The sequence below is a fragment of the Coffea arabica genome, chromosome 7c, assembly GCF_036785885.1.
Source record: "Coffea arabica cultivar ET-39 chromosome 7c, Coffea Arabica ET-39 HiFi, whole genome shotgun sequence".
NCBI lineage: Eukaryota > Viridiplantae > Streptophyta > Magnoliopsida > Gentianales > Rubiaceae > Coffea > Coffea arabica.
The window spans coordinates 40,380,853-40,394,925 of record NC_092322.1 but is presented as its reverse complement, the minus strand read 5'-3'; the positions used below and the strand labels follow the sequence as shown (position 1 = coordinate 40,394,925).

Here is a 14,073-nt window from a genome sequence, read left to right as displayed (position 1 = left end):
TCAGATCACAACAAGAAGAAATCAAAAAAGAATTTTTGAATGGCATAATTGATGCAGTGGCATCTAGAGAAACTCGAGGATCAAATGCTGGTCAGCGAGTTATTTTGCCACCAAGCTTTATAGGAGGACCAAGAAATATGAGGCGAAAGTATATGGATGCAATGACGTTAGTCCAAAAATTTGGTAAGCCAGATCTTTTTTTGACTATTACTTGCAATCCTAATTGGCCAGAAATAAAAGACTGTCTAATTGCAAAAGATGAAACACAAAACCGACCAGATTTGATTTCTAGAATTTTTCATGCTAAAGTAGAGCAATTGAAAAATGAACTCTTAAAAAAAAATATTTTTGGCCAGATAGCAACCTATACATATGTTATAGAGTATCAAAAAAGAGGATTATCTCATGCACATTTTCTTCTTATCTTAAAATCAGAGCATAAGCTTTATAACCTTGAAGAATATGGCAAAATTGTATGTGCTGAGATACCAGATAAAAAATGGAGTAAGCACCTGTATAGAATGGTTGTCAAGCATATGCTTCATGGTCCTTGTGGAGTAGCAAATCCAGAAAATGTTTGTATGAGAAAAAATGGAACTTGTAAGAACTCTTATCCAAAAGACTTTTGTGAATCAACCAGTCAAACAGAGGATGCATATACAAAATATCAAAGAAGAAATAACGGTGTCAAAGTGCAAGTAAGAAATGCATTTGATGGAGGGCTCAAGGCTGATTGTGTCGCTCACATGGACCCCTTGAAAGTTGCGGATGGACCAATGACTCGATCACGCGCTAAGAAGCTTAAGGAGTCACTACAAGCTTTAGTGTGTAGAGTTCACGAGCAAGTTGGTCAACCAAGCATTGATCAAGAGGAGTATTCCACGTGCACCTTACTCCAAGTGTTGGACCATGGAGATGAAGAGATCTCAAAGGGCCAATGCGATTCACCGGAGGAACCATGAGGGCCGAGGCTGTTTTGCCATTTTCTTTAGTCTTACGCATTGTTTTATTTAGTTGAATAATTGGCAAGGTCATGTGACCAAGTAGTCCGCCAAATTAGTGTTAGTCGTTGTTTAGACATTCCCTAGTCACATTCGGATTTGAGCCTGTCCAAGTCAGCCTTGTGCGCTTGGGTTGAAGTAAATCCTAGTTAGTTAAGTCTTGGTAGTTGGGCTCATGAGTTAGATAGTTTTGGACCGAGATTAGTCGAAGTAAGTTAGGGTTTCTAAGTTGTAAAGGCTATAAATAAGCCTTGTCTTTACTCGGTTGAGCAATAAAGAAATATACATCAAACTTTGTTATTTTGTGTGCAAATCTCTCTTGTCTAAGAGAGCCCTTTTGAATACTTGAGAGTTGTTCTTGAAAGTGTTCAATTCGACTTATCAATCAAGTGATCACCTTTGGTTGTGGCGTTATCTACCAAACACTTTGGTTCGCTAAATCGTTAAGTCGTGGGTCAAGTCATCCTTGGTTTGTGACTTCAGGGTTTAGAGGGGTCGAGGTTTCTGCACCAACTTGTACTGCGTCTAGATCCGGGGATTCTTGTGAGATACGAGTTCAGGCCTTTCGTCTCGGTGGGTTCGTATCAGCATTACTTGACAATTGCTGGGTTGTACCTTACAACCCTTATCTTCTTGCTAAATTTGATGGCACGTTGAGATATGTTCAACAATCAAGGCAGTCAAATATATTTATAAATATATCTGTAAAGGTCATGATAGAACTTCTTTTCGAGTTATTGCTGATTATTCAAATCCAGCCATTGATGAAATCCAACAATATCTATCAGCCCGATGGATATCACCTCTAGGGGCTACATGGAGAATTTTTAGGTTTCCTATTAGTGAAATCAAACCAGTTATTATTCACCTTCAGCTCCACTTAGAAAATCAACAGCCACTAAATTTCAAGAAAAACACTGATCTACGTAACATTGTAAGTAATACACATTTAAGACGATCCATGCTTACTGAATTTTTTTACATGAACCGAATGAACAAAGAGGCACAAAATCTCAAGTGTACCTATTCAGAGTTTCCACAATTTTTTGTTTGGAAAGCAGACAAAAGAATGTGGAAAATACGTGAGCAAGGAGACTCTATAGGAAGAATAGTAACTGCTCACCCTACTGAAGGTGAGAGGTACTATTTAAGACTGCTACTAACAAAAGTTCGTTGTCCAACTTCTTTTTTTGACGTGAGAACATTTAATGGAGTACAAACAGCAGCTTTTCCAGAGGCAACACTTTTGAGAGGGTATTTGCAACATGATGATAGCCAACAACTTTGTTTACAAGAAGCTTCTCTTTTTCATATGCCATATGAAATGAGCCGCTTATTTGCTACATTATTAGTCTATTTATATCCAAATGATCCAATGGCTTTATGGCTTAAATTTGAAGATGTCATGTCGGAAGATTATGCTAGACTGAATATATTAACAGCAAGCCAAATTAGAGTAAAAGTTCTTGAACAAATAAATGGCTTCTTAGAATCTATGGGAAAAAATATTTCTTCATATAATTTAGTTCCTCCTAGCATTTCATTCACAGATGTTGAAAATGAAACAAGAGAGTTAAGAGCAGAACGTAGTATAGCTATTTCAGCAAATGACTTGAATGCAATTGCGATGTTAAATACCAAGCAAAAAGAAGCATTTAAAATCATTTCTGAAAGAGTCTACACAAACAAAAGAGGTGCATTTTTTATTGCCGGTCTAGGTGGCACTGGAAAAACATTTTTGTATCGTGCATTGTTAGCAAATGTAAGATCAAAAGCATTTACTGCATTAGCAACTACTACATCAGATATAGCAACTTCAATTTTACCGGAGGCCAAACGGCTCATTCTCGATTTAAGACACCAACAGATATTTCACCTGGTGCAACATGCCAAATTAGCAAACAAAGTTCACTAGCAACTTTGATAAAAGACTGCAAATTAATAATTTGGGATGAAGCCCCCTACGTCTAAAAGAGCAGCAATTGAGGCATTGGACGATTTGCTGTGAGATTTAATGAGTTCAGATGAAATTTTTGGTGGAAAGATAGTAGTTTTAGGCAGAGATTTCAGGCAAACACTTCCAGTTGTACGCGATGGAAGTAAATTTGAGATAGTAAATGCATGTTTAATTAATTCTTCCTTGTGGCCTCATCTAGAAAAATTGCAATTAATTGACAACTTGCGAGCTAGGTTGGATCCATCATTCACTCAGTTTCTTTTGAAAGTAGGAGATGGTATAGAAAAATCAGAAATTCAACATTCTATTAGAATTCCTCCTTCAATATTAATTAAATATAATAATGAGACTGATGCACTACAGGCATTGATAGATGCTGTATATCCAGACTTGAATCAACTGTCTCAAAATGCAGAATCATCTTTAAATAGAGCAATATTAACTATAAAAAATCACTTTGTTGACGAAATTAATGACTTAATGATTGAAAAATTCCCTGGAAACAGTGTTGAATATATCAGCTTTGATGAAACGATCAATCCAAATTATCAAGCTGAGTATGTTGATTTGCTTAATACTTTAGCTCCCAGTGGTTTACCTCCTCACAGATTGATAGATGCCGTATTTCTCCTTTTTTGAAGGAAAAAAAATGATGCTCCTCACTCTTTGGAATGAGTTTGCAAAGGATGATGGTTCAAAAATAGCCAACAACATTGCTTCTGTCCCCATGATTATAGCTATGAGGATTAAAGTTACAACCTTTAATTGTAAGAATATATTTTCAGTCATTCCCATTCTATAGCAATGTTTAAACAACTTTCTTATTTCTCATTGTTTGTGTATATCTGCATCACTTTCCTTAACCTCAAGGTTGTCATCTTGTTTCCTCTATAATCCACCAGTTCCTAAAGATATGCAATTGAATGAATGGTCAGCCTATTCTCCTTTTTTATACATTACTCATACTAAATAAAGAGCACTCATTCTTTCGTTAAATTTCACTTACTTTTTTTTCTTCATTAACTCTTCAGGAGTATCTCTGCTTTTGGCTATTAAGAAAATATGTTTGATGTGCACAGAAAAGATGATACTCAATTTGCACAGTAGCTATTTGTTTGCTATATTTTCAGCATACTCAGCTTGATTATGTACAGCTAACAAGTAATGAGTAAATCTTTTGAAGAATTTCACCATGGTTTCAGTATTTGATAATTTGAAAATAACTTTTATGCTGAAGTTTAACTATGTTTTTACTTATGTCAGGTATACTGCTCACAAACAAGAGCTCAAAAATATGCTCGAAGCAAATGCTTACAAAGACACATCACTTCTGCTGCCTCCTCCAGAACCAGAATTTATCAAGGATATTAAGATTGTTCTGGCTTCCTTCGATACAGTAAATTTTCATGCACAATTGAAATTCTAATGTTTATGTATTTGCTAACAAATCTAATCATATAGTTTGTTTGTATAAAAATTCCAGCAAAAAATAGCCTGGATACGAGCAAAAACAGCCTTCATTCCTGGACAGCCAAAATGCTGGCACACAGTCTGTGCTAATTGTGACAAAAATGTTGATGCTGATATAGACTGGATTATCACATGTGCTCCATGTAACGAATCAGCTTCAATTGAAATGAGGTCATCCATAATCGGACTGATATAATTGTTACTTTGCTTTAATTTCCTAATTTAAATGCCACATATGTTCAAAGCAAACTAATAAAATAATGAATCCACTTCAGTTTGCTTTAGTTGAAATTGCCTCGTAATCATAACAGTCTTAATTGAACTTTTGTCAAACTGACAATGAAACTTTTCATGTGCCGCATTGGCATTAAACTCACTAACGAAACTGGTAAAATGAATTGCACCATTACTCTCCAGAAGCTAAGAAGCTGATTCCTTATACTGCTATTCAACTACGTGATGCGTATGAAACTGTAAGTTGAACATAAACTCTATTCATAAATGAAGCAACCAATAAAACTTTTTACATTTCACAGTTGAATTTGAGTAAGCAGTTGTTCTTGATATGCAACGAACTCCATTTTTTTAAAATTTAATAATACAGGGAGTTGCTTTTGATATGCAACTTGCAGAATCTATTAGCAAGCATACAGTTGTCTACTTTGTTTGTTCATTTGAGGTGAAGTATCAGGGTCAACAACAAAAGAAAAATGCCGTTGTCAAACTGTACACTCTTCAAGAACTACCACAGATGATAAAATCCATTAGTCATGAAGACCCTCCAAATGTTCAAACTCAACTCATGACACCTACAATCGCTGAGGTAAAAATCAGAGCAACAGAAGACATGATCACTCTAGTACTTGCACCAACAATTGAAGATAAAGCTACAATCGGCACTTCCACAATTACTGCCGCACCTCCAAAAGGTTCAGCCAAAAGAAGCCTTGATTTCACTTCGAAAACTGCAAACAGTGCATTCTCAGTTGTTGATGAAGCTCCAATGTTGATTGAAGAGGATGATACTAAATAGCAGAGTTCCATAACATTTGAACAAGAAAGCTCTCGCTACAAACACGCAGAATCAGGTTCAAGCAAAAAGAAGAAGAGCGGCCTGAAAATTAACTAATTCCTTTGTCTTCTTGAAAAACTACTTTTGTTAAGCTACTTTATTCATGCATTACTTAAACTCTTATATTTTGTGAATATATTATGATTCATTATGTTAGTCTACTAAACATAATGAACCATAATATTTCTTTTGAAGTATGTAGAACAAAAACTAATCTATAGAAGTAATGCAATATTGTCTCTTCCTATGTAATCTAGTATTGCTTTGGATGATGTTGTACAGTAAAAGGATCATATTTTATCTATCTTCTCTTTCGTATTACAATAAACTCCATATTAACTTTACAAACCAAGAAAAATGTCTCTCCATTTTCAATCACAGACCAATATTAGATCTTCTATGAACTAACAGGTCCATTATCTGTCAATGACTGTTTGATGTAAAAAAAATGTACTGACATTATTTGAATGTAATCATGGTTTTACTTACTATATATACAATACACTGACAAAACTAACCTCTGTTACCTATATATAATCTTATCATTTCTAAACCTAAACTATAAATCTTTGAAAAGTTGCTATTTCTATCAGACACCAACTCAATTGCAGTATAAATGAAGTGACCAAGTAAAAGATCCTAATCTTTCCAGTCACAAACCAATATGCCTACTCCTGTCAACTAACAACGTCACAATAAATAAGTACTCTTTCGTACAACAAACATTATTAACATTAGTTGAATATACTGATAGCTTTACATATTATATGTACAATAGACTACAAAACAAATCAAAAATCCAATTGGTAAAGCAAAAGATCTTACTTTCAATCTTTAATTGACAAACACATACAAGTCTTTGACGAATTGCCTTTTTTGCCAGATGTGAACTCAACTACAATGTAAATGACAAATACATTCATTTCAAAATCTTTTCCACACAAAGAAACTAAGATCTTCTGCCAGCTTTACTCTCAATACCATCCTATAAATACCTTCAAAATCCTAACACTTGACAAGCATTATATCTTCTTATTAGTAATATCAAGAAAATCAGCTCTGCTCTCTCACTACACTTCTCAACTTTGCTTCCCTTGAAATCTTAACAGAAAACAATGGCACATAACGCAATGGCCTTATCTGATATTCACTGCTGCTCCACAAATTGGACTACATTGGTCCAAGTAATTGAAGCCACTCATGTTTTAAGGACTGGAAGATTTTCAACTGCAAGAAGATACCGCCGCTTCATTCTTGCTAATTCATAGGTATACAATGAACATCAAATACTGCTGTACTACTTTTAAATTATAAAGTAAATGTCACTTATTTAAACTCATTGTAATCCTATAGGTAATTCAAGTGCAAGCAATCATTGTTGACAATGCTATTCCACTTGTTGATGGATTGCTACTACCATTCAAGAAGTACTTTGTTTCAAACGCATCCGTTCATCTGAGCCAACAAGCATCTTCAACTACAGACTATCCATAATATTGGATAATCACAGCTAGAACAACAATTGAAGAAGTTAATGAAGGAGAAGATGAAACAATACCATCATACCTACCTTTACACCGCTTTTCCAGTATTCAGACCTATGCAGACTCAAACAAATATATGAGTATGTTAAACATTACTCCATTTTTATGACTATTAACATCTAAGTAACCTTCCAAACACAAAATTAAAAATGATTTTACTGCAGACATATTTGGAATTGTTGTTTTTGCACGTCTAATAAGGGAGATAAGGATTCAAGAATAGAGAATTCCTGCAAAGATTATGTGATCATCAATGAAGAGTAACTACTTTACCATATTCAAACTCAAAATGAAAAAATTGTCTACTGACACTCGTCTTTCTGTATAATTAGGGAAAAACTAGTGGTCTTAACACTTTACAATGACTTCCAGACAAATGAAGGTATACAAATCACAGGAAGAGAAGAGCCATCAGTCATCTTGGCCACGAGACTCAGAGCAACTACCACAAATTGCAAAGTCTGAAGATCCCAACCTATTATGCATTTTTTCACTAGAAAACTAATAATGGTGAAGCTGATTTTCATACAAGAATAATCTTATCAGAACTGATTTTGTTGAAACACAATGTGCAGATCTTTCACTGGCTATGCAAGTTTGATATGTCATAATGGTTCAACCTGCTCTAAGAGAAACAATGGAGCTTAATCACTGGTAAATACTCCCACACCAAATATTTATTTCTAAAATTAAATATTTAATTCTAACATTCCAAAAAACAAATCAAGGTTTCACAATAACATATCGCTCATCACACAAATCATTCATGATGAGGCTTATGCTGATCCAAGAGTTCTTCTACCTCCAGTCAGTACAAATGAAATCATTCCCATAAACAAAGCTCTTCAAACCACAAGATTTGTAAGACATTCATAACTTAATCATTCCCGTAGCTGATAATTTATTACTTCTATCTCAATTTCTTATCTACTCTTAACGACAGAAACGAACAGCATGGATTCAAGGTCAAGCTGAAATTAACTATCAAAAATCTCCTTTCTGGTATTTCACATGCCCTAACTGTCATGAATCCACTGACTTCATAAGAACCTTGGACATTAATTTCCAATATTGCAGAATGAAAATCAACCCCTCTCCTAGGCAAGTAAACTATATTTTTATGCATCTAAAATTTTTTCCCTCATGATTAATGAAAAATTAACTAAATGGCTAATCATCTAATTACATATATAGAGCTTACATTGCACTTGCCATAGTTGATGCCACAAGACAAATAGATACAATTGCCTTGGGGGAAGAAGCTGAAAAATTGATGTCCATTCAAGCTGCTAAACTGAGCGAAACAAACAATCAGGTATCAAAGAAAAGCTACTACAAACTGCTGACACATTAAATCTTTTTCCTTCTTAACGTGTTTCTATGTAACTATAGCAGAATATGAATATACTTCATCATATAACACAAGCAATCCAAGGAAAAAGACTCCTGTGTTTTGTTAAGAAAGCGACTCCAAGAGAAAAAGCAATCAAAGGAACGGCATTCACCATTGTCACAAGCTATATATGAAGCTGAACAACTCGCAGCTGACCAGCAAACTTCAATGAACCTTCACAATGATTATGCATAACATTAGTTTCCAACAATATAATGCTTATGTGCTTCAAAACTGAACTACTTCTGTTTTAATGTAATTATCTTGTATCTCTTTATCGTTTGCGTTAATGTACTTCAATTTAGACTCCTTTAACTTGCTAACTAAATATGTTTTAATTTTGTTATCTTGTATTTGTCGATCCTTTATGTTAATGTATTTCAATTTACTCTCTTTTGCCTTAAAAAATAAATATGCTGAAGCTATAAATCCAATTCTAATATAGATGTCCACCTATGAAACACAAATAACTTCTGCAAAAATGCTAACCATAGATATAATTTTGATGGAATGTTTGCTAATGACATTATAGATATAATTTTAAAACAAATATATATAAGTATAAAATTTGAAATATAAATATAATAAAGACATATATATTTTTCTCATTTAAATGTTAATGCATTACTTTGATTAATAAAGGCAAAAAATTTGTTGTTATAAAAACCAAATATCAACGTATGAAAAAGCACGGAACTTCCCCGGACCGAGCTGACCCGGTGAGCTCGGCGTGCTGATGGCAAGAGCTCGGCCTGAACCTGCAAAACAAATGAGGGTGACCTTACGAGGGGGCCCTGAGGTGGTCCCCGAGGGCACTCCGACGGTCAAATTAGTTTTCCGACGAGTAGGGTTCACGGGAAATAACTTGGTCAGAGTGTATGCTGCGTGTTATTTGCGTACCTTGTCAGAGTGGTGAAAGTTACCATTTATGCCTGTCGAGAGAGCCCGACCTCCGCACGGTGCGGGACTTGCCCAGTATAGCTCCCAATCCCGCACTCAGGGGGATTATCCCCGACCTCTTCGGGACGGATTCTCACACCCTCCAGGAGCCCTAGCAGCGCGGCTCAGGACGGCTGCCCGGGGCTTAGGGCCAAGGCCCAGCTCGGCCGCACCTGGGTTGCCACGTGTCCAGGCCCAGAACGGGGCCTCTGCACTAGCCCCTAGATTAGGTAGGGCTGTCAGGCAGACCTAATCTACCTCTGCCACGTGGGAGGCCAGGGCCGCGCACTACCCTGCCAAGGTCACCTCTGGCACAGTGCTGTCACAGGGACGCTGCACCCGCGTCCTTTCAGTTGTCACACCTCTTCGGCTTCCGTGCCAGCAGTAAAGGCATTCACACGGGGGATGGTTCAAATTCAGGCAACCGTTTCCCCCCCATTTCTCCCCTTATAAATAGAGGTTCTCTGACTTCATCAGACTCTATTTGCCATTTTCACCTCCTTAGCGCATTTTCGATCCCTGCAACCAAGCTTCCGGCTTCCAGTGCCCAGATTCCGACGACTCTTCCATCCCTTTCCCCGCTTCGGACATCAGTAAGTCCCTTTGTGATCCCTTTCTCCTTTTCCTTTCCTTCAGCGTTCCTTCCCCCTTCCGCCATCTCCTGACTTTTATGTCGGGTCACTCTGACGTTACTTCCATCGCATCCCCGTCTCCGGCCCGTCGCAGAGCCACCAGAATCTTCATTTCTTCCTCATCTTCGTCCTCATCCTCGCCGTCACCTTCCCCCATCCTCCTTCTTCTTCTTCTGCTTCTAACTAGGGGTGGCAAACGGGTCGGGTTCGGGTTGGCGGGTCGGGTTGAGGTCTAAGTATAACAAGAACCTGCTGACCCGAACCCGACCCGCCAACCTGAAACGGGTCAGGGTACCTGACACGAACCCGAAAATTTCGAGTTGGCGGGTTGGCGGGTCAACCCGAAATGACCCGAAACTTAATTTTAATTTATTAATTTATCACTGTAATTTCTGATAAAATCAATTTTTCACAAAATTAATTACATCATCAAGTAATAAAAATTTAAATAAATAATTTCAAACCAAATCTAAAATAAATTAAACACCATAAAGGTGTTTTATCCCAAACTAAATATAAAATAAATTAAAACAGCATAAAAGTAAAAAATAACATAATATATTATTTGTCAAAATATAATAATTTTAACTTCACACAAGTTAAATAAATTCATTTAGAATTAAGTAATTAATGCCTTTGAAAAAAAAGAATGATTTAGTTTAGTTAGATAAAATAATTTTTATGTTTATTAAATTAGTTTTAATTCGTAAACGGGTCACATCGGGTCATATCAGGTCACAACGGGTTGACCCGAAATTGACCCGTTTTCTTTTCGGGTTCATCGGGTTCGACCCGATTCTGATCCGAACTCCCAAAATCCCAACCCAAACCCATTAATTTCGTGTTAGGTTCGTGTCGTGTTTTCGGGTCGTGTCAGGAATTGCCACCCCTACTTCTAACCCTGACCTGCTTGACCCCATAGTCATTATGAGTTCTCCTTCTGTCCACTCTCCTTCAGCCCGAGCCGTTGAGGAGGCAGCCGAGCTTGATGCCCTCATCGAGCGGCAGGCTACCTCCGCCTCCCCCCCAGGTCTCCACACGACTCCCCCGGCGGAGTCCAGGGTGGAGCTGGGGAGGATAGGGATCCCTCTGAGGGGACCCCTGCTTCTGAGTAGGGGGATGATCTCGAGTTCTCCTATGGCAATGCAGACCTGCAGGAGGCTACCCTATCCCCCAAGGCCGTGGCCGAGCTGGCCAGATCTTACTCCATTCCTCCGGCCTACGAGCCGAGGGCGGCCGGACCCGACGACCGAGCCTGCAGACCTCTCCCCGGCTTCGTAGCCATCTATAGGGAGCAACTCATCGCAGGGCTCCGCCTCCCCATTCCTTCAGCTCTTACCGAGATTCTGAACTACTGGGGGCTCAGAATCACCCAACTTCACCCCACCTCTATCAGGATCATCACTGGATTCCTGATCTACTGCCTTCTCTGCGATATCCCTTACTCTCTCTCCCTCTTCCGAGCCGCCTTCATCCTTAAGGCCGCCCTCCCTGGATGGTACTACTTCTCCCGCCGTGGTCCCCAAACCAAGGGAGGGAAAGGTGCCCAGGAGTTGTTCCACGGACTCCCCTCCTCCGTGAAGGATTGGAAGGAGGACTTCTTCTTCGTCAAATCCACACATTTTTCCCCCAATGTGTGGAAGGTCTGGGGGGTCAAGGCCGACCCCTACCCGGAGGACCTGGACTATGATACCCTCTGTGACGACCCCACCCCCCCTAAGGCGTACCAGAGGGTTTGGCGGGCCGCCTGCCCAGCTCTCGCCGGGATTCACTCACTTACTACATTCCTCAAATAAATTACAAGGTACAGCTCAAATAATACATCCAATTCTCCAAATTTACATATCATAAGCGAAGCGGAAACTAGTTCTAAGCGTAGAATGTAGATATACATCCGATTCAATTTCAAATATTTATACAGGCCCAAAGGTACATAAATCAAAACCAAATCTAAACTATACAAGATGTACGCCATCCAGCCACACAAAGATCCAAATACAAGTTCTTCCTTTACCTCGATCCCTGTGGGGAGAAGAAGATAATAGGGGGTGAGCTAAAAGCTCAGCGAGTGACCAGTAAAATCAGCAGCCAAGTATGTTTCACAATAAAGCATTGATATGATGTCATGATGCAGTAATCAAATGTTCATTTATTGCTCATGTGAGCCAGTGAAGTTCTTGTACTTAAATATCCAACGCTCGTTTAGATCAGGTAACCGTGAAACAGAGGTAAGGAGCCATCGGGCTCCAAAGAATGTGTAAACAATAGTTGAGACATTGGTTCTAAGCACAAGACTTTCCAAGAACTCATTGGAGCCAAATTATGTCATGGCACACACCCGAACCCCAAATGATATGCAATGGAGTAATAAATGCAAGAATTAGTTCAAAGTAACTTTGGGAACAGTCGAGGGATCACTCACACAAAATATAGTGCTTCAAGTATTCACGTTCAACTATACTCCAGGTTTGAAGTCCAGCTCTGCGATAAAAATCCAATTTGAGAATTTGAAACACGAGTAAGATTCGAAACTTAAACGTTCCGTTCATTAAGAATCAACCAATTGAAATTCATTTGAAAGGCATTCGTGAAACACTTGCTCGCTTTTCAAATCATAAGGTTTTGTAGTATGGATACTTGGAAATAACACTTGAGTTGAAAGTACAAGGAAATACAAGTTTACATTGGCCATTATGTCTTTTCCTCAAGGGTGCAAGTTCGGCCAAGTCCTAATGTATAACCCTCGATAAACAAAGTAGCAAAGGTGCTTGCTAGTTCAAGTAATAATCACTTAACCTTTACACAAGTTACAAGTCTCATTTCCTAGTCCTCGAGTGTCAATTCGGACAGCATGCCCTTTGTGTTTACCTAATTTCCAGCCATTTAGGCTTCATTATTTTTCTTCAACCACAACCCAACATCACACATATAAACAATTCAAGCCAAGAGCCATTCCATAGGCTCACAATATCATAAAAACAAGATTCACAACAATCACAAGTGCAGAAATTCAACTTAGCACAAGATAGATTTGACGTACGAATGCGGAAATAACATATCCGAGGCTACGCTTATCGGATTGAGGCGTAACCTATGCCGTTTCGAAGCTAAGACACAGAGCTACAATGTTCATGAAGGTCACTTAGTCCAGTTCCTAATGTAACTTAGTCAAATCCTCAAATTACTAAACCAGAAACCAATTCGTCGGCTATATAACCGCATTACCCTGTAATGGTCATATCTCAGAGTACAAAAGTCCGAATCAGGTGTTCTTAGGGGAATTTGAAAGCTAAGTCGGAATACTACAACTTTCATGTTTTAGTAAAAAGCTAAATCAGTACGAATCCCAGTCAAAAAACGTGATAAACTGGACAAACGGATCACACGGACTGCTGGGGAAAAACATAAAACAGTAAGGGTATTTTGGACTTTTCATGACCTATGTTGATCCGATTGAGCTGAAATTTTGTAAGCACCTATAAAATACCATTCTATACAACTTTTATTCTTTGACCTAAGGCCAATTCGGCCTCCAACATACAGTTACAAAACCGGACAGAATGGAAGCAAGAATTTCCAGAAATCTGGAATTTTTAGTTTTTAATGCAATCTTCCTTAATTTCTCACTTCAATCACTACCAAAACCCCTTCTATAAACTTAATTACAACATATATGCATCATACACCAAATTGGGCAGAAATTCCTCAAACCCTAGTTCATCATATAAAAAGGGAAAAACTTCCAAAACATGATAGCATCCATGATTCCACCACAAATCAAGTTACTAAGCTTAATTTAAACAAGATTGAAAGTAAAATTTAGAGATATCATCTTCCTTACCTTGATTAGAGTTCACCAAGTGTAGCCCAAGCTTTCTCTTTCCAAAATTTCACCAACAATCACTAACTAATCACTCAAAGGTAAGTTTAATCGGTTTAGAAATTTAATTTGTCACTTGGTTGGTTAGAATCAAGAAGAAGGAATTGTTTCTTGCTCTCACTTTCTCTCTCCCTCTTGGTCGACCAGCTGCTGGAAAAATGAAGAGGAAAGTGCAGAAAATTGGT

At 38.0% G+C, this 14,073-nt stretch overlaps 1 protein-coding gene across 1 annotated transcript; it reads left to right on the top strand.

Annotated features, from left to right (window-relative positions):
* The first annotated feature begins 1,992 nt into the window (after positions 1 to 1,992).
* On the top strand, positions 1,993 to 2,916 carry LOC140010720 (uncharacterized). Its single transcript, XM_072058049.1, has one exon. The coding sequence runs from the start codon at positions 1,993 to 1,995 to the stop codon at positions 2,914 to 2,916; it is 924 nt and encodes a 307-aa protein (XP_071914150.1).
* Positions 2,917 to 14,073: the final 11,157 nt, after the last annotated feature.